The sequence below is a fragment of the Aotus nancymaae genome, unplaced genomic scaffold, assembly GCF_030222135.1.
Source record: "Aotus nancymaae isolate 86718 unplaced genomic scaffold, 86718_ANA_hifiasm-v0.15.2.pri h1tg000019l, whole genome shotgun sequence".
NCBI classification, from domain to species: Eukaryota; Metazoa; Chordata; class Mammalia; order Primates; family Aotidae; genus Aotus; species Aotus nancymaae.
Genome location: NW_026988431.1, coordinates 19,525,241 through 19,552,278, shown reverse-complemented (window position 1 = coordinate 19,552,278; position 27,038 = coordinate 19,525,241). Strand labels below are relative to the sequence as shown.

Genomic DNA, 27,038 nt, shown 5'->3' with positions numbered 1-27,038 from the left:
AGGCAGTGTGACTTAAGGACTTTGGCAGTCTTATCGACTCTGAGGAACTCCACTAGAATTGAGGTTTCTCTCTCCCAACCAAGTACTTTAAAGATAAGGTCTTGGGCTCACCCAGTGGCTTACTAGACTGGTTTCTGTAATCTCTCAGAATCCAATCATGAATTGGGCTGTCAATTGACTAGGTGGGAAATCTGACTCAGAAAGAAAATGAGAGGTTTAGAAAAACAGCAAAACCCCAGAAAGCCAGGGTAAAAAAGAAAGAATACCTTAATAACCCAGAAGGATGACATCACTCAAGATATCTGCCAGAAACTAGGCCTACAGTTCTAACTCAGCTCCTTATAGCTAGAAGGGGATTAATTGTATACCCAGTTTGAAATAAATCACCAAATGACTTTTTATTAAATTATCTCCAGAGCTGCTGGAATGCAGGAGCAACCTACTCCAGACCTGCTTTCACAATGCATAGACTTCATTCATCCATTTATTCATTCTTTCTTCACGCACTTATCTTTTAATGACCAGAACACTTCCTGCTAGATAATAGAATGCTACCATCTAACTCTGATTTATGTGCAACTAACATTAGATTATACAAACTACACACATTATCTCATTTAAGAACAACCTTACGAAGAAACAGACACATGCATCCAAGGATTTGACCATGGTCTTTCACCTAATAGACACAAGAGGTGGGAGTGAAAAGCCTGATCACAGAACATAGGATCAAAATCATTGCTCAGCACTATACCAGCAATGACACTGAAAAGTCTGCAACCTAAAAACACAGATGAGCCTTAACCACAAACATCTGACCTGGAATCTGAAACAGTTCCCAAAGAGGAAAAGATGATGCCCAACTATGCTCTCCAACACTGTCTGGGCAAAAGAACCACTAGGGAAGATTTTGCACATATTTAAATCATTTTAAATGAATACATTTATTATCCTTGTAAATGCAGAGATATACAAACAACCAAACAAAAAAGTGGTTCATAATCCGTTACCAGATAATGAACCCTTGATGAGGAAAAAAAAGTAAACAATCATTCCACATACAGTTTTGAGCATCTGCTATGCGCCAGGTACTGTCTAAAGCTAAGGATAGAGCAGTGAACAAAGGGTACCTGAACCCCTGACCCAGTGGCACATTCTATCCTCACAAAATGATGTAAAAGAAAAGAGAGTGTAAGTCCTGCTTCCAAGTCTAACAACTGCTCATGAGTTCTTACCTTTCTTTTTAGAAACACACATGCTTATAGCAGTGTAGCTATCAAAAAGCCTTCTTAAGAGTTTTCCTACCCAAAGGATTCTTTCTATCATTTTGGGTCTTGTTTTCATTACTTGCTGTTACAGTGTAGATTTTTTGTTGTTGTTGTTCATGGCTGCACCCTAGTCCAGCATTTTGGATGTCTCTTAAGTTTATTTAATGCTTTTCCTACTGATGTTCACTTTTGTTGTTTCCAGTTTGTGCTTTAAAAACTAACATTACATTAATATCCTTAATGATATATCTACGTGACCTTTTGGGAATAACACTATATTCCTACTAAAAGCTTATTAGGACAAACAGTATGCGCTGTAAAAGATATATGCATATATAAATATGATCAAGTCACTGTGCAGAGTTTGCAAAAATGTATTCCCTTCACACATTTGTATTTAAGAATGGCCCTTCCCACACCCAACACTCAAACATTTGTTCAGTTCTTAAAAATTTACCAATCTGTTCAGGGAACAACTAGACATATTCTATTATTTTTATTTATATTTTGTTATTATGAAGTGCATTTTCATTGAAAACGCATATTTCTTTATATGTAAGGTGTTTGTTCATTTTCTTTTTCAAAATAGATTTTTTAGAGCAGTTTTAGGCTCACAGTCATATTGAATGGGAAAGCACAGAGTTCCCACATATCCACTGCCTTCACACACTTATAGCCTGTCATCAATATCCTCCACCACAGTGGTACATTTGTTACAACTGATGAATCTATATTAACACATCATAACTACCCCGAGTTTACGGAGTACATTAACATTAAGGTTCACTCTTGGTGTTGTACATTACGTAGGTTTGGACAAATGTGTAATGTCATATCTGTCATTACAGTATCATACAGAATAGTTTCCTTGTGCTAAAAGTCCTCTGTGTTCTGCCTATTAATCCCTTGTCCTACCATAACCCCTGGCAATCCCACTAATAATATATTTTGAATATGAATTTGATTGAAAAGAAAGCCACACATAAATAAATCCACATAATTCAAACTCATGTCGTTCAAAGGTCAACTGTAGTTGGAATAATACTGTATGTAGCCTTTTCAGATTGGATTCTTTCATTTGCTAATATGCATTTAATGTCCCATCATGTCTTTTCATCACGTGGTAGTTCATTTATTTTTAGTGCTTAATGATATAGCATTGTCTAGATATACCACAGTTAGTTCATTTACCTATTGAAGAGCATCTTCTTAGTTGCTTCCAAGTTTTGGTACTTATGAATAAAGCTGCCATAAACATCCATGTTCAGGTTTTTGTGCAGACACAAGTTCTCAGTTTCTTTGGGTAAATACCATGAAAGATGATTCCTAGATCACACGGTAAAAAGAGCACTTTGGGAGGCCGAGGCAGGTGGATCAGGAGGTCAATAGATCGAGACCATCCTGGTCAACATGGTGAAACCCCGTCTCTACTAAAAATACAAAAAATTAGCTGGGCATGGTGGCGCATGCCTGTAATCCCAGCTACTCAGGAGGCTGAGGCAGGAGAATTGCCTGAACCCAGGAGGTGGAGGTTGCAGTGAGCCGAGATCGCGCCATTGCACTCCAACCTGGGTAACAAGAGCGAAACTCCGTCTCAGAAAAAAAAAAAAAAAAAAAAAAAAAGAAGAAGTTTAGTTTTGTAAGAAAGTTTAGTTTTGCCAAACTGTCTTCTAAAGTGCCTATACCATTTTGTATTCTCAGCAGCAATGGATGAGAATTTCTGTTGCTCCAAACTCTAGCCAGCATTTGGTGTTGTCAATGTTCTGGATTTTGACTATTCTGATTGGTGTGCAGTAATACCTCGTTGTTGTTTTAATTTGCATTTGTCTAATAATATATGATGTGGAACACCTTTTCATATTCCTATTTTCTATCTGTATATCTTCTTTGGTGAAGTGTCTGTTAAAGTCTTTGGCCCACTTTTTAATCAGGTTGTTTGTTTTCTTATTCTTGACCTTGAAGAGTTCTCTGTATATTTTGGATGACAATTCTTTATCAGAAAAATTTTTTGCAAATGTTTTCTCCCTGTCTGTGGCTTCACTCTTTTCTTTATAGTGTCTTTCACAGCAGAATTTTTTAAAATTTTGATGAAGTCCAGCTTATCAATTCCTTCTTTGGATCATGGCTTGGCATTGTATCTAAAAAGTCATCACCAAATCCAAGGTCATCTAGGTTTTCTTCTATGTTATTTTCCAGGAATTTTATAGTTTTGCATTTTACATTTATGTCTGTGATCCATTTTGAATTACGTTTTGTCAAGGGTATAAGGTCTTTGTCTAAGTTCATTTTTTTTCAAGTGGATTTCCATTGGTTTCAGCACCATTGTTTGAAAAGATAAAGTGAAATAGGAATCCACTTTCTTTATTCATTTGTCTAAATGTTTATCCGGTTGTCCCTATTTCAGAGTTTCTGTTTTCACCAATTGAAATATCATTTTTATCATAGTCTAAATCCTCATATACAAAAGTATTGAGATTTACTTCTTAATATTCTAATATGGTTTTTGTATTTGTCTATTATTCAAGACCAAATTATTTAATTATTATGTTCTTTTGGTATATTTTAGAATATGTTTCCCTTGGAAGAACATTCTTTTTTTATAATTTCAGAGAAATCCACTTATGTTTCTTCTTTCAGATAAATTATAGTATCATTTTGCCTAGTTCAAGATCAAATACTATTAGCATTTTGAATGTAATTGCATGATGCTTATACATTAATTTACAGAGAGCCAACAATCTTGTGATATTAAATTAGGGAGGAGGTTGTGAAAACACTGATTCCTGGGCTCTATCCATGAAGATTCTGATTAAGTAGATCTAGTCTAGGCAATAGAAAACCTAGAATATTCAGGTTTTTTTCAGATATGTTTGAGAAACATGAAAATTCAGAGAAAAGTATAATTACTCTTTTTAGGATAATTTTCTTTTTAATAAACCTTTTATTTTAGATGGTCATCCTAAAGAAGGTGCCATTTGCAATGAACCTTATTGAAGAATTTGTGAGATTTATATGCTCTTATATAAATTATTTAAAAGACAGAAGAGACTAACTGAATAAAAATGAGTGCTTACATTTTTTGAAATACAGTGGGGAAAAACTGTGTCAAGTAAGATGGACAACATGAGGTGAAGACACAGAAGGTTAAGACATGAGGAATTATTCTACAGGGCTGGACGTGAGGTTGAGGTAAGGAGAGTTTTGTAAAAATAAAACTTAATGGTAAATTTGAGCCAAAACCTGGGCTGTACTGATCACCTAGATAAGAAATTTGCCCCCTACATATCAGGAAATAAGAACCATTGGAGGCATTTTCATATGTGTCTATGTGTTGTGGGATTATTAGCCTGTCTGTAGCTATACCATGGGACAGCCAAGTTTTGTTTGAGGTGGAAGCATAAGAGACTCAAGTCAGGAAACTCATTAGGGATGATTATTGCATTTACTAGAGATAAATGATGCACACTGCTGACAGTGAGGAATGGAATGAGGGAGACTTGATCATGCCTTTGGGACTCGTGTGGGCTGCAGTGATTTATTGCTCCAACAAGTTCCACCCTTTTATCTCCACCGCTATGTAGGATCAGGAAATTTTAGGGCCGGGAGGGATCTTTGAACTCATTTAGACTTAGCCAAGTGCAGAGATCCACCTACATTCAAATCTAATGCAAAAATTGGTAGGCTGGAAGTTTGAATCCGGTAAGCAGAGATTTAACTTCTTGTTCCTCTATACTACATGACACTGGGAAAGTAACAATGTCATTTTTAATTTTCATCTGTAAAATAAAAAGGATAATACTCATCTCCTAGATGTGTTGTGAAGAAATATTAAGATGATGAACCAATGACCATCCCTTATACCCCTAGGAGAGCAAACAGTACTAGAAAGTAGTCAACATACCTGAATTCTAGGTGGCCCTAGCTGTACCACTCACTACTGGTTGCTTATTTGGGCTAGCCAATTAAATGTATGAATCTTCATTTTTTAAATCTTAAACATAAGGTGAAGTATATAAGGTGACATACTTACATATAAAGATGTCAGATGTGATTCCAAGGTGCCATCTATATATAAAATTCTTCTATTACATATTACAAAATGCCTACACAGTTAATAGGATGGGGGAGAACATTAAATGGCTCAATGAACAGAGGGGATGTAAATTAGGACACTAGACTGATTTCTACACAGCATTCCTAATTAGCATATCATTAAGTGCCGTGATTGACTGCTTTCCTTCACTTAACTCACATCACTGGGAACTGCAAGGCATAGTACAAAGAGATAGCCGGTAACTGGAGAATATCTCTCCCACACAAGAGAAATACTGATTGGTTGCCTTGTCCTGTAGGATTGGGCTTTCAGTATTGTTCATACAATAGCAGGGCTTGCTGTGATTGTCCTGAAGACTCTAACAGCAAGGGCTGGGAAAATGAGCACCTCTACTTTACATAAATGTCCATACTACCAAGATTCCACAGCAGTGGAATTCCAAGAATTGTAGCTGCACAAAAAATACCAAAGGGGAGTGTCAGCATTTTGGCACTCATGTCCTCTACTCAAAAAGTCTCAGACTGAATTATTTGCATGACAATTTCGATCTATTTCCCTCCTACTTGGTAGAAACTTAACCTTCTAAGCTTCCTAAAATTGCTGTGTTTTGTAAAATAGAGATAATGACACCTAGTTATTAAAACAACAGCCTTGCTTTAAGGAGTAAATGAGTGCATGCCTGTAAACAGCTCAAGAGCTCAATAGATGATGACATCATTGCTGCTTAGAAATTTTGTTTCCTTAATAAATGTGACATCTTCCTTTTTTACCATAAAGACATGCTATAGATATTCCAAATTATTTCCAAGACTATTGTGTGCTAAATAAAAATGATTTTTAAAAAGAAGAATATGGAATTGGAAATAGAAGAACCACTGAAATGTGGAATAATACAAATGTGCTTTTGCCTCTTAATGCCTATTGACTTTTTAAAAAGGAAAATTTCCAACCGTATTTAAAACTACCTTTGGTTTTCTAACTGCCTTATGAGATCTCTCAAGGATCAACCTTCTGGTTTTGAAGCAGAAGGGTAAAATTTCACTTACAAAGTGCATTCTTCTTGTTGCATTTATCCCCATTTGCAAAGCACAGGTCATCTTTCAATTTTATGGCACCACTGCTTTTTTGAATAATGAGACTAACATCCATACGGAATTAGCACAATAGAAGTGAAACAGAGAAGTCGACTGGGGAGGGGAGAGCAAGGATAAAAAAAGCAGGAAGCTGTTTCATATTGTTCTATCCTAAAACTCCATGCTCTAAAAGGTCTTCAAGGCAGTTTATCAGTTTAAAAGCAGTTATTGTACTTTTTAATGATAGAAATATGTGTAGAAATTGATCAATAAAAAGTTTCCATAGGGAATTTTGGCAATAAGCATAAGAATTAAATATGCCTTGCCCCAGAATCCCACTTTTCTTCTTTTTTTTTTTTTTTTTTTTTTTGAGACAGAGTCTTGCTCTGTCACCCAGGCTGGAGTGCAGTGGCACGATCTTGGCCCACTGCAACCGCCGCCTCCTGGGTTCAAGCAATTCTGCCTCGGCCTCCCGAGTAACTGAGTAACAAGTGCTCACCACCATACCTGGCTAATTTTTGTGTTTTTAGTAGAAATAAGGTTTCACCATGTTGGCCAGGCTGGTCTCGAACTACTGACCTCAAGTTATCCCCCTCCTCGGCTTCTCAAAGTGCTGGGACAGCAATCCCACTTCTATAGATAGATACGTGTGTCCATGTGGCAAAGAATTATTATGCCCTATAATAATCATTGTTTTTACTAGTAAAATAACAGAAATAACTTATTTTTTAAAGGCCAGCAAAATAAATCATATGTCCCTGCATTAGAATACTATGTAGCCATAAAATAAAAAGAATGAGAATCAATATATGATAAATAAAACAATATGCAAAACAAGGTACACGGGATACTTCCTTTTTATGTATAAACAAGAGGGAGAGATACATATATATATGTATATATATACACACACACACAAACACACATACACACATATAAGATATATATATGTACTATATATATAAATATATATATATACACACACACATATAAAATATATATGTATAATATATATATAAATATATATATATATACACTCCTTTCCATAGAATTTAGTCTCTCAGATACAACAAAATGCACTGGTGGTCGTTGGGGAGGATTTAGCTTTCACTATTTATACTTTTATAATACTCAATTTAAAAACTGTACATGTATTATCTTTTTTAAAAAGATACAAAAATATTTTATTGAACATATTCAAAGAGTGCATGTGCTCTCTCAGTTCCTGGTGCTCTAAGGGTCTAAAAGATGTTTGGATTATTAACTGATAAGAAGGATCACTGCACACGTGGCACATTGCCTGATATGCCCAGGAAAAAGAGCATAAGAAAGCGACGTGTTGTTCCATTTGGAAGAGTCTGGTTCCTCTATCAGGCACAAACTCAAAAAGGTAAAGGGCATAGCGCTTCTCCTAGCTCATAGCACTCATGTAAAAATAAATGACCATTACAGGTTGGTGCTAATGCTCCATGGACAGGATTTTATATCTGCCGCCCTGTGCAGACTATCTGAAAGGGACCTGGAATCTTTCCCTGATCTCAGCCTCAGGCCCCACCTGCCAGGTAGCTGCTTGGCTTGTACGCTGAGAGGAGTTTTGTTTGTGCATTGATTCTCTTGTTAGTTGGCTGCCTTCTTCAAAAAACTCCTGCTCTATTTGAATGGTGAGAATATGCTCCTAGGTTTGAGTTGTCAGAGACTGGAATTTACTCAAGGTCACACAGAAGGGTATGGTCGGTCAGGAGGTCTGTGTTATGCAGCCAGACATCTTGGGTCTGACCTGACTCAGCCACTGATTTTAGTCTCGTTTTAACGTCACTGTACCTTGGTTTTTCCATCTAAACACAGGAATACTGATAATTCTTCCATGTCAGGGCTGCTGTGAAGACTGGTTGGGTGGCCATACTTACAAAAGTGGCTGTCAGAGGCTAAGCACTTACTAAATCTTAGCTATTATTAGTAAATTACAGCTCTGCCTTGTGAGGTAGAGTGAGTTGCCCTTAGTATCTCAACTGAATTGGAAGCTGAGGCTCAGGACAATTCAACCAAATTCACGCCCACTATTTCAGGACCTGAGTTTTAATATTTAATTTGAGTATTGATAAGAGCCAAATATGAACCTTTACTAATCACGTGGCCTTGATTTTTCTATCTATGAAATGGAGACTTTGGCCCCTTATGTTCAATCCCCTCTCAGAAGGCTTTAACTACAGTAAGCAGTGTTGAAAACAGAGACAAAAATCTCCCAATTTTATATCTAAGATGGAAATAAACAAAAGTGTGATTATTTTGGGTCCCTTCCGCAATTGCACTTTATACTTAAATAAAGCAAGAGTGGCTTCTGCTTTGTTGCTCATGTTTCCTTGTTTAAAATACTAGTCAGCAGCAGTTCAGGCCCAGTAACGTCTATTGCGGAATAATCTACTGCTCGCAGCTGCCCCACTTACTAGTGATCATAGAAAAACAAAAGTGCACTTTGCTTCCCAACTAATCATCACATATCTAGCAGACTAAATGCTCTGAGAAGTGCATTGCATTTGACAGGAGGTGAGGGAATTGGCTTTCCTAGGTGGTGACTGGCAAAGGCAGCCTCATTCTCTCAATACCATCCAATTGAGCAAGAGGAAGTAGAGCCTAAGGTCACTACTGAAAAGTCACTTGCATCAGAGAGAGATTCCCACAGCTTGCTATCACACTTGATAAACATTTATGAATCCCGTGTTCTTGTGCCAGGCTCTGTGCTAGGCCGTGCATGAGTTAAAAGTTTTTCTCTCTTTCTCTCCATGGACACTGTTAGTGGAAGCTGTGGTAGAGGAGCTGCCTTGTCTGTGTGTGTTGTTTTAAGGATATCGATTGTTAACACAATGATGGGTCAGGAGATGGAAGGCACAGTCATTAGCTGCAGCCGCCCTCATAAGTTGTTACAGAGCTCAGAGAAACACTAATGGATAAACAAGGTCGACAGGAACACGAGGGGCCAGATCAGAATGTCCCAAGGTGGCAAAGTCTTAGCCAGGCCTTTCTTTCCCTCAACAGCAAACAAAAATACGTTAGTATTGATGTTCAGGGTAGGCAAAGTGTACAATGAAGAATGACTTCATTCCAGCTCGCCCATCATAACAAGGGCAAGAGATGATTTAAAAGCTGCCCTCCTTGTACAGAGATGATGCAATAAAGATGATCCACGGTCACCTGCACTTGATCTTTTGGGTATTTCTTCTTCTTTACAGTAATGGAAGGGAGTACCGAGTCAGGTCTATAAACAGTAATAGCCATTGTGAACATTTACTGAATGTGAACCTTGTGACAGCGTTTCCAGTGCTTTCCATATGCCATCTAAGTTAATCCTTACAAATACTCTATAAAGTATCATTTATTATTCCTGCTTCACAGATTGAGAAACTGAGGCTCAAAGAGATCAAGCTGCTTGTCCGACTTCTCCCCACTCTTGATCGTTGAAGCTAAGGTTCAAATTCAGTCTACAGAAACTAGAGTGGCAAGCTCATCCCAGTACACATGAGAGTTTCTCAGTTTTGACACTGAAAGTCCAACGTCCTGAAAACCCTCTCAGTCCCAGGCAACATGAAATCATTAGTCACCGTAATTGGAACTCAATCCATGGACCCAGCAGTGTCTGGTAGAATAGAAAGAGGGATACTTAGGTTGGAAACTTAGACCTGATGTGCGAAAAGTTGTAGCTCAACTAACTGGTCTCTAAAGCCGAACTACCCAAAGTGTGGTCAGTGGGTGGACCAGAAACATTCAACATCATCTGGGCGCTTATTAGAAAGGCAGAATCCTAGGCCACTAGGACACAATTAAATAAGGTATAAGAGATATATATATATATAATATATATTATAAGATATATATAATATATTATATTATAAGGCCACTGAATCAGGATCTATATTAGAATATAATCTTGAGGTGATTTATACAAACACTATGTTTTGGGAAGCAAGATTTCAAAATCCTTTCCAGAACTATATTATTGTGATCCTGATTTAACTAGTGCAATATGGACTTCTTTTGGGTACCAGATTTATAAACAGTCCCAAGTAGAAAGGCAGGGTTCCCAGCCATTAGAGACGTTCACTGTGGAAACCAGGGATGAGCAGCACAGGCAGTGTGTAATCAGGCCCACACTTCATGCCATAGACTGATATCTGTGAGAGGAGACAACGTGTCGTGGAGGAAGAACCCAGGCTTTGGACTCAGACTGACTTGGGCTGGAATCCTGACCCAGCCAACTGCTGCCCAGGTCACCTGGGGCAATCTGGAACTTCCTAGGGCCTCAGGATGCTTTCTGTAAAATGGTTAAAATTATCCATCTCAGTGGTTCTCAGTTCTGGCTGTCCTTGATAATTAACTGAGGGGGTATTAAATGAAAATGCAGATGCCTGGCTCCACCTTCAGAGAATTTGGTTATACTGGACTATGGTAGCACTTTGATGTTAGTATCATTTCAGAGTTCGCCAGGTGATTCTTTTGTACAGCCAGGGTTTAGATCCACTGATGCTCCCCTTAAGGCTGGTGGTGAGGTGCCAATGGAATAACTCATGGCAGCGCCTGGCACAGGCAGGCATTCAGCCTATATTCAATTCCTCTTCCATGAGCAGTGGCCATATCACCTATTAGCATCAGGACAGTCACAAAAGGAGCTGAGAATTCACAAAGGAAACCAAGAGGTCCATAAAGCTCATACTTTGAGCTTCTCACTACAATATTTGAACTTATTGATCTAAAAGTAAGAAAAAAACCAGATGAGTGCCATAAATGAAGTGATTCACCAGGTTAGTATTTAGGATCCTATACAACTTTTCTTTTAAAGGAAAAATATTAATTAATCTGCCTTCCAATGTACCTTTTAACTGATACATTTTCCTCAGTATACAAATCCTAAGAATGCCCACGGACTTCTAAGCTATAGCCCAGCATTCCTCAGGGCAGTTAATTAAAACACCTGGTGGTAATGGTGACTTCCATATTCTGTGCTGCAAGGGAAACGCTTCCCAGCAGTTACTGTGGTGTTACCTCAAAACAAGAGCAATGTAAGCTGTAAACTGTCACAGGACTTTACAAGCAGGCCTTGAGAGAGATGCTAATAATTTTATACAGGAAGGGCAGAATATTTTGCCTTGATTTTTTTTTTTAATAGTAGGTCTATTCAGCCAAAGAAATCTGTCTTTAAAAGTCCAGCAACACATGGAAGGATAGATGAAAATCAATACCAAATTCCTCTTCATGTCCCAAGAAACTATTAATAAACTCTCTCAGTTTTCAATATGTCTATCCCCATTAGAGTCTTGGAGGGGAAAGAGTATGGGGCATGGAATCTCAGGGTTCCTGCCCTGCTCACTTTCTCTTCCTGCCTCTGAGTCTGAACTTTCCCATTGCTATAGAATAATGACAAAGAATAGATTAGATGTGGCCTCAAAGGTATATTTAAACCACAAAACAAGAGGCTATTTGATTAAGTAACCAAATGCTTCTTCCCTCAGAGTCCTCAGTAGTCTCTGCTGGAATGCTAAACTGTATAGCTGAACATTTTTTTCCAAGCTGTTATTTTTCAAACTCCCTCCTTCTTTTACTAATTCACTTGGTTTTTCACACTTTAATGCCCATGTATAAATAACAAGGCACATTTATACAGTGCTTTGCAGATTATAAAGTTTGTATTCAAATTTCGATGAACTTCACTAGCCAACTTTTTAACTGACTGTATTAAATACTGATGGAAAAAAAAATTCACTAATTTGTCCAAAGCCACACTATCAGAAAGTGACAAAGTAGATACTCGAACTAGGAGTATTGGTGAAGAGCTGCCAAAAACTCTTGAACCATACTTCCTTTCCCTCTTAAGTGTATCTTCTCCAACCAAACTCTCATCGATACTTCAAGTGGCTTTGCAGAAATACTCTCCCATTTAAATTGCTACTTACAGATCAGGGGCAAGATCTCCCTGCAGGTCTTTGGCGAATTTGTGCTGAGATCTATTCTTGCTCTTCCTCTTAGCTGCAGGGGCAGAGGCTGACAATAGCAGAATACATTTCCCAGGCCACCTCAGTTGGCCTCAGCTCAGTTATACCAATGAGAGGTGGAAGGCAATGGACTGGAGGGCAAGAGAAAGGCAAGAAGCCAGTGTAATGTGGGATCCCCTTATGATTCCAGCTCCTGCCAGGAGGCCCTTGGCCCTGGCCTTCAGGACTCTGTCTCTTGTGTTTCCATCTATAACTACTAGTTTCTTGCTATTGCTACTCTATGGATTGTCTCACCACTCCCCATGTGGCTTTTCAGCTCTTCCATCACTTATGTAACAAATTATCTACATTAAATTCTTTCTATGTAATTTACAAAGCATGATTCCTATTTCCTAGTTCGACCCCAAGAGACAAAATCACTTTTCTCAAATTTCATACATTTGTATGTGAGTTGAAAAAAGAAATAAAGAATTAAACTTAACTGACTCTTTACCATGTACTTTCTAGTGATAGGCACTTTTATGTGTATAGCATATTTTAGTCCTCAAAACGGAACCATGAGAAACATTATTATTATTCTCCTTTTACAAAGAAACGAAACATCAAAAATGTAAGATGACTTTCCCAAGGACACAGAGCTATTGAATGGAAGAGCTACAATTGTAAAGTAGGCTGCTTTTCCTCTTTATCAGTCATCGAACAAAGACTAGACTGGGATTCCATCTTGAACAAGTGGTGGAGATGGGGTGACTGCAAATATGAAAGAGTTCTTAGCACAGATAACTTAGAATTTTTTACAAGCATTGAGTTAAATAGTGACACAGCAAAAACATACAGTATGTAACTAATATAAGCTTTAATATCTATAATAAAGATAGATAATAGAGAAGCTGAGGCATTAGAGAAAGCCTGGATTCTTTCTGCCTGAAGCCAACTGTCTTAAAGTCTGTTCTGGCTGCCATGACAAAATACCACAGACTGGAGGGCTTAAAAAACTGACGTTTATCCCTCACAGTTCTGGAAGCTGCGCAGTCCAAGATCAAGGTATAAGCCTGGTGTGGTTTTAGTTAGGCTTTCTTCCTGGCTTGCAGCAGTTACCTTCTTGCTATAGCCTCATATGGTGGAAAGAGGAAGCTCTCACATCTTCTTCTTATAACGACACTAACCCCATCCCGAGGGTTCCACCATAATAACTTCATCTAAACTTAATTACTTCCCAAAGGCCCCACCTCCATACTATCATATTAGGAATTAGGGCTTCAATTTATACATTTGGGAAAGGGGAACACAGACATTCAGTCCGTAGCACTGATGCATGTCTTTGAGCCGAATTCATATTTTCTGACTATTAATTATTTGATATAAAAAGACAAGGCAGAAAAAACTTATAAATTATGTTCAGATTTCTGTTATGAATTGTGATTTCACAAAGTCAAGTCAAAACACAAACACGCATTGACTACCAGTCACTTGATTCATTTCTCTATCAGCTGCAAAATTTTTTCAAGTATTACTATTACAAATAATCTTCCATTCATAAAAATATCTCCCTACCCCCATTCTCCATTGTAAAGAGCACTAAGGTGAGTCTCAGAAGTATTGACATAGAGTCTACACATTAACAGACACTAGCTTTATGACCTTGAGAAAGTTGTTTCAGTCATTTGAGGTTCAAATTCCTCATCTAAAAATAGGAATAATTATATTTCGTTGACTTCCCATATGGGTCATTTTGAAGATAAATAAAGCAAAATGTTGACACATTTTGAAAAATACAAATTGCTATTCAAATGTAAGGGATTATGATTATTAAAGTACATTTATATTCATTATTGCCTTTTTATCCTCAGAGCAATCTGCCACAACTACTTTCCCTCATCAGCAAAATGCGTGAATATGAAAAAAGGTAAGCATGAAGAGCAACTTTACTAAAGCCCTGCCAATAGTAGGCAAAATTATATTCATTTTCTTCTACCATAAGAAATGACAACCTTCAAAGCTGGAGACCTTCCTGAACATTTTTAGCTACTTGTGCATATAAGGTCTTTTCTGCCCATCCCAGCCTTCTGGCAAGGAAATGCCAACATCTGGAGAAAATTCACTTAAGCAAAGTGAAGCTGAAAACTGAAATTATGACCAGGTGAGTTGTTATAAACTATAATTTTGCTATCTTATATAATTTTAGGTATGTTTCAGATATTTTTGTACGTTGGCCTTAATATGCTATAGAGTTATTCCTGGCTTCACACTGCAGAGTCCTATGAAAGAAGCAACTGGAAACAGAAAAAAGATTATGGAACTTGTTACATTCAATTTAAAATTAATTTCTATGTCCTATCCTTACTAGGAGTTGGATTAAAAAAAAAAACCAGCTAGTGTTTCAGCAGCAAAAGGGATTGTTTCTCTAGTCAATGCACAAGTACTAGCTTTCAGAAGGAATATCAGCCTTAGGGAACGCAGGGAGGAAGTGGATTCCCTTCCTCTCTGATCTCCAACACCCATTCAGTCCTGCACATCCAACACATATTTCTAAGTGCCTGGCACTAAGAAGAGTGCTGAGGATGTAGATTAAACAACATTTATCCATTAAAACTCTCAGCCTACCAACCCCATTCCTGCCCCCATTGCACCCATCCTCCTTTGGGGCAGACAGCATTTTCTGTGAACATCAATCCTGATACTGCTGCAGATTTCCTTTCTGACCTTGGCCAGGTTACTTTTCCTTTTCCTGTCAACTTACAGAAATGCGATATTGCATGAAGAAAAAATTGAAAGATTGATAAAAAAGAAAAGGGATTCACTACATCCCAGCCAATGCCCTAATACAGGTTAATATGCATTTGAGGTTTTGGAATCAAGAGAGTTTCATGAAAATACCTTCCATTTTCAAGGCTGTGTAAACCTAGAGTTCATATTCAATCAGGGCTGACTTCCAGCTGCTTCATAACGATTTTAACGCTGCGACAGAGCAAAGCATCTTCCTATTTTCAATCCTAGCAATTTGGTTCAAGCATGATCTCAACCACTTTAAGCTTTGATATTTCTAGCCACCTCTTATGCTGTATTTTCTCTTAATGCCACCAATCATGTGTGAAATTCTGTTGCAAAACTAATCTTTGTGGGAAATGATATGTAATGGCTTCTTTAAAGAGAGACAGACAGAAAGAGAGAGGGCAGGGACTATGACCTTTGTTGTTTCTTGACATGTTTTTCGTAGTGCAATACAAATGGAAACATCCCTTTCTCAAGGTCAAAGTAGAAATAGGTTTCTGCTTATACAAGCATGATGCTTTCTTAAGCAGGAAAAGTCTTGAAAATGATCCTTATGATTTGATTTTTAAAAAATGTATATAATGGTTGCTAAACTTGAAAGCCAGCTGTACTTAAAAGATACTTTAATATCTATCTTATTAAGTCAATAGTTAATGTGTTACATTTTAAATCATGTGAAAAGATCCAGGGATACATAAATGCTATGAATGAAGTATAATATTAAGTATATATATAATAAGCACTATTTGACAGTCCAGGATTAAACACACACACATACCAACCAACACATCTTGTCTTATCAAGGGAGTGTTCAGTCAAAAGCAGCTGTGACCAAATCTTCTGAAATAGACGTCAGAAACCTCTAATTTAAATTTTTCATTTGTTTTTTGGAACAATTATGTCACCCGTGAAAGCGTAACTTTGCAAGTCATCATTATCTCATGAATTTTGGAACTTATCTCTTAAATAAACATATTCATTTGCATGTGATTATAACAACTATGGAGGTCCTTTTAAAAAATTAGCTTAAAATTTAAGGGTGTGGTAATCCATGTTATTGGCATGTTGATTAAATTTGGAATTTGGCTTTTAAAATAAGAATTTCATGTGAATTTAAAAAGAGAATAGTCTTGAGGAAGAAATCTGAATGGCTTTTGAAATTATCTTTGATTTCAGGCTCTTACGCATGACCCTTCCTGATAGTATTCACGTGTTACATTCTCCAGCCTGTTTTGTAGTAATTTATTGCATGTAATTTAGATTTATTTGTAGTAAGACATAATGGTAAGGACTTTAAGCTTTAAAAGGGGGACTTTAGATATAGAAGTTCCTTCCTAAATTATTCTCTCCCCTGTCAGCTTCAGCAAGATAGAAACACTGGCTGAGTGTTTAGAAATACTCTGGTGGACCTAATTCCCCATAACAGATCACTCAGTACAAACTAATTAGAAGGAGTTAAATGTTTCCACTGAAAACGCTAAAAAAGAGGAATGTTTTTCTCTGCTGCTTGCTGCTTTCTGATCATTTTCTTCCTCATAAGCTTGCCATTTAAATGTTTTTCTAACACACTCGTTTGAAGGTGAACTTGATGGTCCAGCTACAACCAAAAGTGTAAGTGCTGACTTGAGAATGTTCTAAGCATCCCAGGGGAAAGCAGAAGTCCTTCCTAAGACAATGTGCAAGTGTGTCTATTATAGGCAGGGGAAGAGGGTTCTGTCCTAGAATTTTCCTACCAGATTTTTTCTTTTTTAGCTGTTGTATAAAAGCTTCCCCAGTGAAGTATTTATTATTATTATTCTTATTATAGGCATGGCACCAAATGTTTTTACTATTTTTCTTAGGCACTTTAATGAAGACAGTTGATCCACAACTAACACCAAGGTGAACTTGAATGGTTCATTCACACTTTCTAAATTTTGCCTGCCCTTTTCCCTAGGTTTAATTAATATGCCATTAATAGTAACATTTAGGGAGAGCTCTAATATTTGCCTCTCAGTTCTGTTTAAGGTGTATCATTTCATTTTTTAAGGAGTATTCTCATGGGGGCAAGCCCCAACCCCTTCTTGGCTATAAGCCTACCACAGTCTCTATCTGCTTGACTCAGAACCGAAAGCTTACTGATTTGCAGCCACACAGAATTTCTTCAGTACAACCAGCCTCCCATTTTGTCTCCCAAAGGCAAAGGGTGAGACATAGCATCTCTCTGGCCAACCATGGGGAATCTGTGTGGTTGACATGACCACTGGCAACGACTCACCTATCCAGCAGTGGAGAAATGTGTCAGGCCAGATGGGAAAGGGGGGATGATTCAAACATACGGTGCTTAGAGCTGGAGACAGTGCACAGTTACAACCTTCTGCCAGGCGCTGAGCAATTGCTGGAGTGCACTCAAGCAAAGAACCTGCCCTTCATACCAGCACAGTCCTCTTAACCAAATTGTAACTGGGCAGCTCAGTCCATTGTACTGACAACCACCCACAGCCTCTCTTCCTTAATCTAGGGGGAGGTCTCCTGGCTGCCTTGCTTTTAATTCTGGATAAATTATTAATGGCTATTCATCTTTGGCACATGTAATTTTTAACTATCTAAAATATTGATGGGGGTGGGAGGTAAATTCACAAGTATTTATTATTTTCCCTTGCTTTTACAGTAAATCCACTCAGGTTGCTGACTGAGATTTTCTCTGCTTCCTTCTCCCATGTGAACCTTATATTTAACTCCGAATAGTGAATGCAAGATCCAAGATCCATAGAGTAAGTAACAAAACTATCCACGGTGACTGAATAGCAAACACGTAAATCACGGCACAGGAAGTACAAATGAACAATTATTGAAAACACTGCACTAAAATCTCAATAGGAGATAAGAGTGAGGCTTAAGTCATTAAAAAGGTCCATTAGTCTGGTAAGTCTGAGACAGCACACTTCAAACATAAGCTGTTTTTGAGATATGAAAATATTACAGATTCCACCAACTTGCATACACATAACTGACTCCAGCCAAGCTAGGACAGGGTCCAGTTGTCCAGTCCCCAAGGGGAAAGAGGCGTGAAGCGAAGCAGATAGGCTAAGCCAGGCTATTCAGGCAGTGATTCTTCAGCTATATTTGAAGGGGTGTATGTGTGTGTGTTGGGGGGCAACACTGACAAATCAGATAATTTATAAAGGAAGTAAATATCCTGCTTTCGTATCAATTCACCCCATACCATAGCATCACCATGCTCTTCATCACGCTCTGCTGAGGACACAGATAAAAGACTTCTGACACCTCTAACCCATTCCCACAAATCACCAGAAAAGCCTAAGAATGCAGCATCACTTTCCCTTTGTCCCTGTTGTCTCTGACTTGATAAACCATTTGCAGTTGAAAATGAAGAAGAAAGTAATGGCCAACCAATTTGCAAAGTGAAAGCATTCTTTTGAAGAATTACCTGAAATTGCTACAATTTTGAACACATGCACACACATCCCCACATTAAGATACATACACATGTACACATATATATGTGTGTATGTACATACATATATACACTGTATTCAGGATTTTCAAATATTAGGATGCTATTGAATTTTGACATGCCTGAAGTATACTGCTCAATTCTTTTTGCCCTTGCTCTTGTACCACACATTTTTATTTTAGAGACAGGTGGGCTCCCAAAGTTCTGGATATCTAACAGCTTGAATGAGAAGCTGCATAGCATAACCTGAAAGAAATGGCATTCCTGAATACACAGGCTTTCCTCTGGGAATAGAAAAACATTTCTCATACCGAAATTATGGTAAGACAATGTTTAAGACACAGAGGGCAACTTTAGCCTTGCCTTTCTAAGAGTAGAGTTTCATCTGAAGTAAGTAGGCCATCACATTTCAATTTGTACTATTAAAAACTTGCATTACACAATGAAACTAATTACCCTGTGAATCACTCTGCTTTACAAGAGGCTGAACTAGCATACAGTTAATAACACGAGCTAGCCCAGCGAACATTACTCCAATAGTCACACGATAATCCAGTACAGCATGGATGGCCTTTGACCAGTACTTTTAGACCCTTCTGCTATCCTACTTGGCCCTACTCCCTCATGACAATCACATAAGGAATTGTTGCAAGAGGGTAAAAATGTAAACTAAAATCACAATCTATTTCATCATCCTTCAGTAGCATTACTGATACTGAAATTTTATCTTGTCCAAAAGACCTATTATCTTTACAAGCTTTTCCATTTATGAAATATATATGCATGATAAACTCTATTTTATTAGTGCCCAATAAACAAGCTTACCACCTCCATCGCTACCCACTGGAAAGAGGTGGTTTTTAACTATAGATCCTGCTTATATTTGGCAATGCAATGAGGACTGTTTCTCCCAAATCAATTTCAGTTACTTTAAGACTTCTTTTCTAATATGACACAAATTATAGGGAAATCAAAACCGTCAAGACAACTAAAGGCATTTAGCTTTTGGAACTTAGGTTCCTTCCACACTCACTCAAATGTCTCAAAGGCTGAAGAAAACAGAACAGAGCAAATAGTACACACAGAAATAAATGCCCAACAAATAGTGCCCCAACCTAAGTTTATCTAAATGCCTCTTTAATCTGAAAGAAGACTCTAGATTTAATATTTAAAGCAAACCAAGAAATCAGAACATTTGCATCTTGGATACATTTCCTAGCCCCTCTCCAGTTGCCCTATCAAACCTTTTAATATCACATAGATGTCCTTAAATGATGATGCCAGATGGGACTTACAGAAGGAAAGCATAACTTCAGAGAGGAAGAACGAATATTCAGTCCTTATCTTTGGCTTCTTCTTATTTAGTGAAGGGGTTTGCCTCCTCTACTAGCAGTAAGTTGCAGGGTTAAGAGTGCAAATGCACGGCTCCAAGCCCACTTCTAGAGCTCAACTGATAGCTCAGCTCTAAGCCTCAACATGCTTTCTGGAAATGCAGGCAGCTCAACTGAAAACCTAACGGAGGTTTCTACCGCGGCACAAAACTAAACTGCACAAATATTTGACAGCTCCGAGACCTCTAAAGGTTTAAAATGATATGCATTTTGTGCTAGGCTGCTCCTAGCTAGACGGTACACTGAGATGATATAGAAGAGTGTTCTCAGCTGCTCAGCCACTGCTCACTAGAGAATGTTTTCCTTCTCTGCCTCAGAACAAGAAAAAACAGCAAATGCTGAATGAAATGCTCATATTGACTAAGCTTTCACAGCATCAATAGTATAGGAACTTTGTTTCACATTCCATTAAGTTAGCTCATGACTTCCCACGCTGCACCATTTCTCCTTCACCTAGCTAAAGCAGCCAACTTCATTCGGGCAAATCAAGGCAAAGTTTACCCCCCTACACACGTCCCTGTCTCTTTTCTTCTCCAACTTAAACTCATCCAGGTCTAAATTAACAGCCCCGACTGTGGCACAAAGGAAGCTTTGAAGGCTGCACCGATTTGGTCCTCCAGTTGCCAGCTGGAGGTAGGTTTAATGTAATATATTCTTGCAGCTTAAGGAATTTTTTTCAGTGCTTGTCTGCACTGATGAAGAGCCGGACACCCCCAGAATTACATCATCAGAGCGAACACTCACCAAAATACATTATGTTTCTCATTAATCAGACAGCTGGAACCCCACCGCGGTGTCTTCAGCATCAGCTCTCACCCAAGGCTGGCACGCAGAGCAGAGCCGTTTCATGCTACACTCGGTGGAAATGTCCCCGGCGTGGAGAGCAGTGGGCGCCGAGAGCGTGCCTCCTCCGCGGGATGAGCGCCTCGCAGGCTGCCTTTCCAGGGCTACGATCTCCGGCGGCTGGAGAGTGCGCTCGGGCTGCCTGCTGCACTGCCCATCCTTACTGTAATCCGACTCCTCCTTGCGATGTCCTTGCCGCGCCTGTGACATCAGGACTGAGAGTACTACAAACAGACCCCTCCACCCCACCCCACCCCACCCTGGGTGAGCAGCCGCTCCACGAGGTGCTCCGATTGCCTGCCTGGACCAACCATGGCTCTCGGGAAGCTTTGACGAGCCCAGAGACTTGGGAAGGGGCGGAGTGAGGGGCGCCGGAGGCTCTCTTAAAGCGAGAAGGGTCTCGGGATCCGCACAGGAGCACGCAGGAGAAATTCACCACAGTGCAGGAGGGACGTGGTTAAGGCGAGTTCTGCCATTAACGTGTAATTAGACAACACTTTTACCCCGCCCCTCCTATGAATGCCACCATTCTCTCCAAAATTTAACCTCCCCTGCCAAGTTAAAAAGGCAGTACGAAGAGGGTTGGTGCCGTGCTTGCGTTCTCTTTGCTGTGGGCTTGAGGGTTTGCTGTTATTTTTTTGCGTTCATATGTAAAAGGAATAAAAGGAACGCCAGGGACCATTGCTAGGGTAATAGAGGTTTACACTTAGAAGTGATCAGATCCCAGAAAGCTAGTAGTTGGTGAAGAGTAATTTTTTATTTCTTGAGTATTCTCTGAGCTGTGTTGATGGAAAGATGTCAAGAAAAATAACTGGAGGTAAAAGTCACCTGTCAGTTGCCCAGGACCAAATTTGCTATCTCCTTTGCTAAGTAGTTAGAAAGCACACTGAGGCTGAAATGATCTTTGACCTCCTGAAAAGGAGAGACGATTAGCCTGAAAGGCAACCAACATTGTGTCATAATTCAAGTCCCGCCACCAATATAGACACACACACACACACACCACACACACACACACACACACATGCTCCCATTAAATTTGACTTGAACAGTCAAGAAAGGCAAAGCTTTAGCAAAGCCTCTGGCTCCTCCAATGGTATAATGAATTGCAGTCCTTATCTTACATAGAAAAGGATATTAGAAAGAAATCCCTGAAAGCTGTACTGATTAATACTTAAATGCACAGCATGGAAAAATAAACTCATACAGAAAGTTCAGTTTCCTAAGGATTTATCATTTTGGGACCCAATTTACGTACTGGAACATTTGAACTTGTGCATATCTATAAAAATTTATGAAATTAAGAACTAAAGATAAACAAAGAACTGTAGTCTATGGAAGAAAGCAATTGATATATTTTTAATGTGGGCTTTTATAAAACTAGGATAGCAAATATTTCTGCATTTTGATATTAAAATATTATATGGTATTTCCTTACACAATTCTGCATCTCTTGGTGGATTTAATGTGTATAGAAACTAGACGGCTGAAGCTCATGATAACAGCTTTCTGTACAGTCTTGCATAAAAGCTTAACTCCACATTCTACCTCTGTGAAAAGAGTGCAAAGACCAATATCCTCTCTCATACTAGATTATAAAGAATTTGGTGAATGAAAATAGATAAGCAAATATAAATCAGAAACATCACAGTGACTCTAAAGATAAATCTAGTGCTGTTCTTTTAGAAATACTCTTAATTTAAAGCAATTCAGAGAAAAATCTAAATCATAGAGGATGTTTAATTTTTTACTCCCTTTTTAAAATTAAAATAAAAACAATCTTACAGGCAAGTATTGAAGAAAGCACATAAATGTTTTTTTTTTCCTTTTGGACAAGTGGAAGTTGTCCAAAAGTACAATTAATAGCCCTTCCCTCAGGCAAAAGAACCATCTGTGGTAGAGCTTATTCATGAAGCCTGTCAGTTGCCTTGACCTCCTACACGGGCTAGGGGGCACTGTAGTTTAAGGTTAGTGCTTTGGGTCCATTTGAGTTCCTGTAGTTGGAAGATGCAAACATTGAGAGTTGAGTTTCAAATAGGAGATTTGAAACACTAGAGGACTACCTTAATTACTAATAATACCCTTACATTTGCATGACATTTGACAGTTACAAGATACTTTCACATGTCATCTTTCTTACTAACAAATTGAGATATAGAAAGGTGGATACTACAGATGTCACAAATAAAGAACCTGCTGCTCAGAGAAGTTAAGCAACTTTCTCAATGAAGTGATGAGTAAAAAAAACCAGTTGTCTTACTATTTGTTGAATTTATGTTATATTTCTCCAACAGGTTTCCTTCTTCAAATAAATGTGCTATTCATGATGGCTCAAGTAAAAGTCATCTCTAATGAAACAGTGTCACTGCATGTTCTAGAAACAAATATATCGATATGGTAACAAATACATCAGCAGAGAGTATTTGGTGATAGAACATGCTAACCTTTGTCTGGTAGCATATCCCAAAAAGCAGTGTGTAGCCTTTGAAAGAATATGGCATTCTAGAGGCAACTGAGTGTTATATCCATACAGTGTAATTCTGTTAAAACAGAAAAGGAAGATGCCTATTTAATTCAGGGTATGCATCCCCCTTCTATGCAGTTAAGGGTTATCTGGAATGTAGAAGCCTAAGACACAAACTTGTTTATCTCTAGATGGAAAACAAGTGATTTTTGTTTTAATTCTATACTTTTTCCTGTTTTACTTAAAACTACTATATTTCTTCATTTGTATATATTTGTAAAGAAAAAAATGCAACTTTTTTTTTGATTGCTGTTATTGTTTTGTGTGTGTGTGTGTGTGTGTGTGTGTGTGTGTGTTTTGTACTCTGACCACCATCTCCCTATTACTTTCACCATACAGCACTGGTAACCATTTTATTCCTGTTGCTATAGAGTTTGACCTTTTTATACTCTACGTATAAGTGAAATCAGTGGGTATTTGTTTATCTGCACCTGGCTTATTTCACTTAAGACAACAATGTCCTTCAAGTTTATATATGTTGTCACAAACAAGAGGATCTTCTTCTTTTAAAAGGTTGAAGAGTATTCCATTATGTATATTGCAACATATTTGTTATTCATTCATCCACTCATGGACAAGTTGGGTGATTCCTTTAAATAATACTGCAATGAACATGGTAGTACCTACATTTATTCAACATACTTCTTTTTTTAATTTTGAAGCATAATGATATCCAAAGGAAGCCACAGCTGATCTTGGCTAGATAAAGGATTGTGAACATGCCAGCTGTGCCTGAGAGATGCTCTCATATGTCATCTCAAGGAGGTGATTTAGCAGCTTCTAGGGAAGAATCTGGTTCACAGCCCGACCTTTATCTGTCTCTAAGAATCTGTGAGAACCTAGGCGCTTCTGAAGGTAAATTAAGTCACTTTATCTGGGGTCAGCTGTAGCACCAACCTGCTTGCCAGGTAAAAATATACCTTGCACTATTAAAAAAAGAATGCCTTTGAACCACTTACATATTTTGAATTTAAAATACCATGGTTGGGTGAAAATTTTTTCTCTGTTCTAAGAACCAGGTAGCTGCCTGTCTTGATTCCTCATCTCATTCAAATCTTGCTTGAAGGTGGTAATTCACTCTCCTTTTTTCCAGTAACAAACGGTCTTTGTCCCTCCCCTGACATTTCCTAACCTCTTTTCCTCCCTTATTTTTCTCCATAGCAACTATCATCATCTGACACACTATTTTAGACATCTGTTTATTTTGATTTCTCTTCACTGGAATATAATCTCGGTGAAGGCAGGGATTGTATCTATTCAATGCTATATCTACAGTTCTTAGAAAGGTACCCGCTACTTGTCATTATACAATAAATATTTATGAATGAGGGAATGAATGAATGAATGAATGAATGAGCATCCTAAATACAGCTGTATTGTGTGTAAGACATCACACTTTTCTATGGTGTTTTGTGCAAAGAGTTTACACAAATTTAATTTGTCCATGCTTAGCCGCAGCTGTTCTTAAATTCCATGCAGTACAGATGCCAGGTGGTACTGCAGGCCACAGTTTGTGAGTGTGTTTGTTCTTCCAAATTCTTACAGCTGCATGGAGCAGAGATTTAGATTTAGCATGAGTTAGCATAGCTCCGTTGTGTCTTCCATTGCCTTGCCCTTGGCTTTAGTTTAGTCCACCTTTATCTTTTATCTATATTGTAGCAATAAAATTTTATCCAGTGTTCCTGACTTCAGGTTTGCCCATGTCCAGTTCATTCTCCATATTAGATCCATTCTTATCTTTAAAAATGGTATGATCGTGTCACTCCTTTGCTCAATACTCTTCACTGTTTCTATATTTTATCCACCAAGGTAGTTAACGCCTTTAACAACCAGGTTCCTATTCGCTTCTCCAATTGTAAATACTTTGTCCTTCACACTCTTCACTGTGTGAAACTGAATGTATGGCTGTAATTCCCCTGAAGACTACACTCCCTTTTACCTGCTCTCTCTACCGAAGCAATTCGTAATCGATCTTTGGGCATCTGTTTAAATATTATGTCTTCTGAGAACACTTTCCTTACTGAAAGACTAAATGAGGTTTGTATTTTTTTTCACATAGCACACTGTATTAATTCCTACTCTAGCATTTAAACTTAGTGAGGGAATTTGCCTTTTATATAACCCAAATGAAAGAGGATTTTCTTTTTAACTCCATGACCTCATATAAATCCATCACTTAATGAATGAATTCATTATTTATCTATTAATTCATTCAACATTTTTTGAATAAATTCAACAACTTATGAATGACTATTATGTGCCAGGCATTATTCCAGGTGCTGGACAAAGAACACTGCAGAAAGTACAAAGGATAAATGGGGAATATACTTTATGAGTGCCAGGAAGAACAACAAGTTCAATAATGCCAGAATAGAGTAGGTCTTAAAAGGTAAACTGAGAGTTGACTCCAAATAGGTAAGATGGAGCCAAGTTGTGTAGAACTTTTTAGGCAGTTAGAAATACTTTGACTTTTATTATGACTTACATGATATGCCTTTGGAGCAACACGATTTGACATGCTTTAACAGGTTCACTATGACCCATGTGTGAAGAATTGACTAATGGGAGCAAGGACTGATGCAAGGTGTCTGGTTAGGAAGCCTTTGTAGTAATCCAGAAAAGAGAACATGACTTGTACCAGGAAAGAAACAGTGATGGTGGAAAAAGTGGTCAGATTCTCTACATGTACAAAAATAGGTCAACAGAATTTTCTGATGGGTTAGACAGACAATGGGAAACTTTTTAAAAGTAGTGGATTATTCAGTTTGAAGACCGAGCAAGTGGAAGGACAGAATTTTCACTAATTCAGGAGGAGACTGTGAGAGAACTTGCTTTGGTGGATGCTTTGGTGGAAGGTGGTCAGTGTGGGGGCATATTTACTTTGATGTTCTTATTATATCCAAGTAGAAATGTTTCACAGTAGTTTGGCGATATGGGTCTGGAGCTCAGAGGAGATGTTTTGGCTACATATTTAAATTTGGAAGTCACGATTTTATAAATGATAATGAAATCCATGAGATCAGATAGTATATTTTAGAAAGTATAGATTAAAAAAGGAGAAGAGGGTTAACACTAAATAATGAGCCCTGAGACATTATAAGACCAAAAGCACAAGTATATGGGTAGTCAGTGATTGAATATTTGTTGAAAGTATAACTTTTGAATGCATATGTATTGACATATGAATGACATGTGCTGAAAGGCTATTTTAAGCCTGAATTGGCCTCTAGTTTACTACCATCCAATGTCAAAACAGTTTGAAAATTAGATAAATAAATTGTCCATATGAAAACAAATACCTAATCCAATTTATCTGTGCAGTGTTTTAATCAGAATGTTTAAACTTGTGTAGACACTGCTATAAACTCATAAATCAATTTCATTCTCAAATTCTTACTTGACATTTCCATATAAATTAAACGCCTGGGGACATTATGGAAAATTAATTGTCTACAAGAAGAAAAGTGCTAGCATTGTGATGTATGAATACCATAATATTCCATAAATATATTATGGAATATATACATATTTTATAAATATAATAAATATATATTTATAAATATAATAATATTTATAAATACCATAATATAAATACCATAATATTCCAAAATTGTACTTAACTAGATTTCAGTGACTTTGGAGACATATGATAAATTTCTCTCTTTTGTTTTTTAA

The 27,038-nt window shown here is 37.8% G+C and overlaps 1 protein-coding gene across 6 annotated transcripts in view; it reads right to left on the bottom strand.

Moving 5' to 3' along the window:
• ZNF385D (zinc finger protein 385D) overlaps positions 1-27,038 on the bottom strand; it is a 1,173,536-nt gene that overhangs the window by 321,495 nt on the left and 825,003 nt on the right. The window contains exon 1 of one of the 6 annotated variants that reach the window (XM_012466715.3): positions 20,741-21,104. The exons of 4 other annotated variants lie outside the window; for them this stretch is intronic. In XM_012466715.3, the coding sequence (XP_012322138.1) occupies positions 20,741-20,762 (22 nt within the window). In that variant the 5' untranslated portion in view covers positions 20,763-21,104. Of the gene's footprint in view, positions 1-19,900; positions 20,043-20,740; positions 21,105-27,038 lie in introns of those variants that run through there. One more of the 6 variants, XM_012466716.3, reaches the window with a different exon arrangement.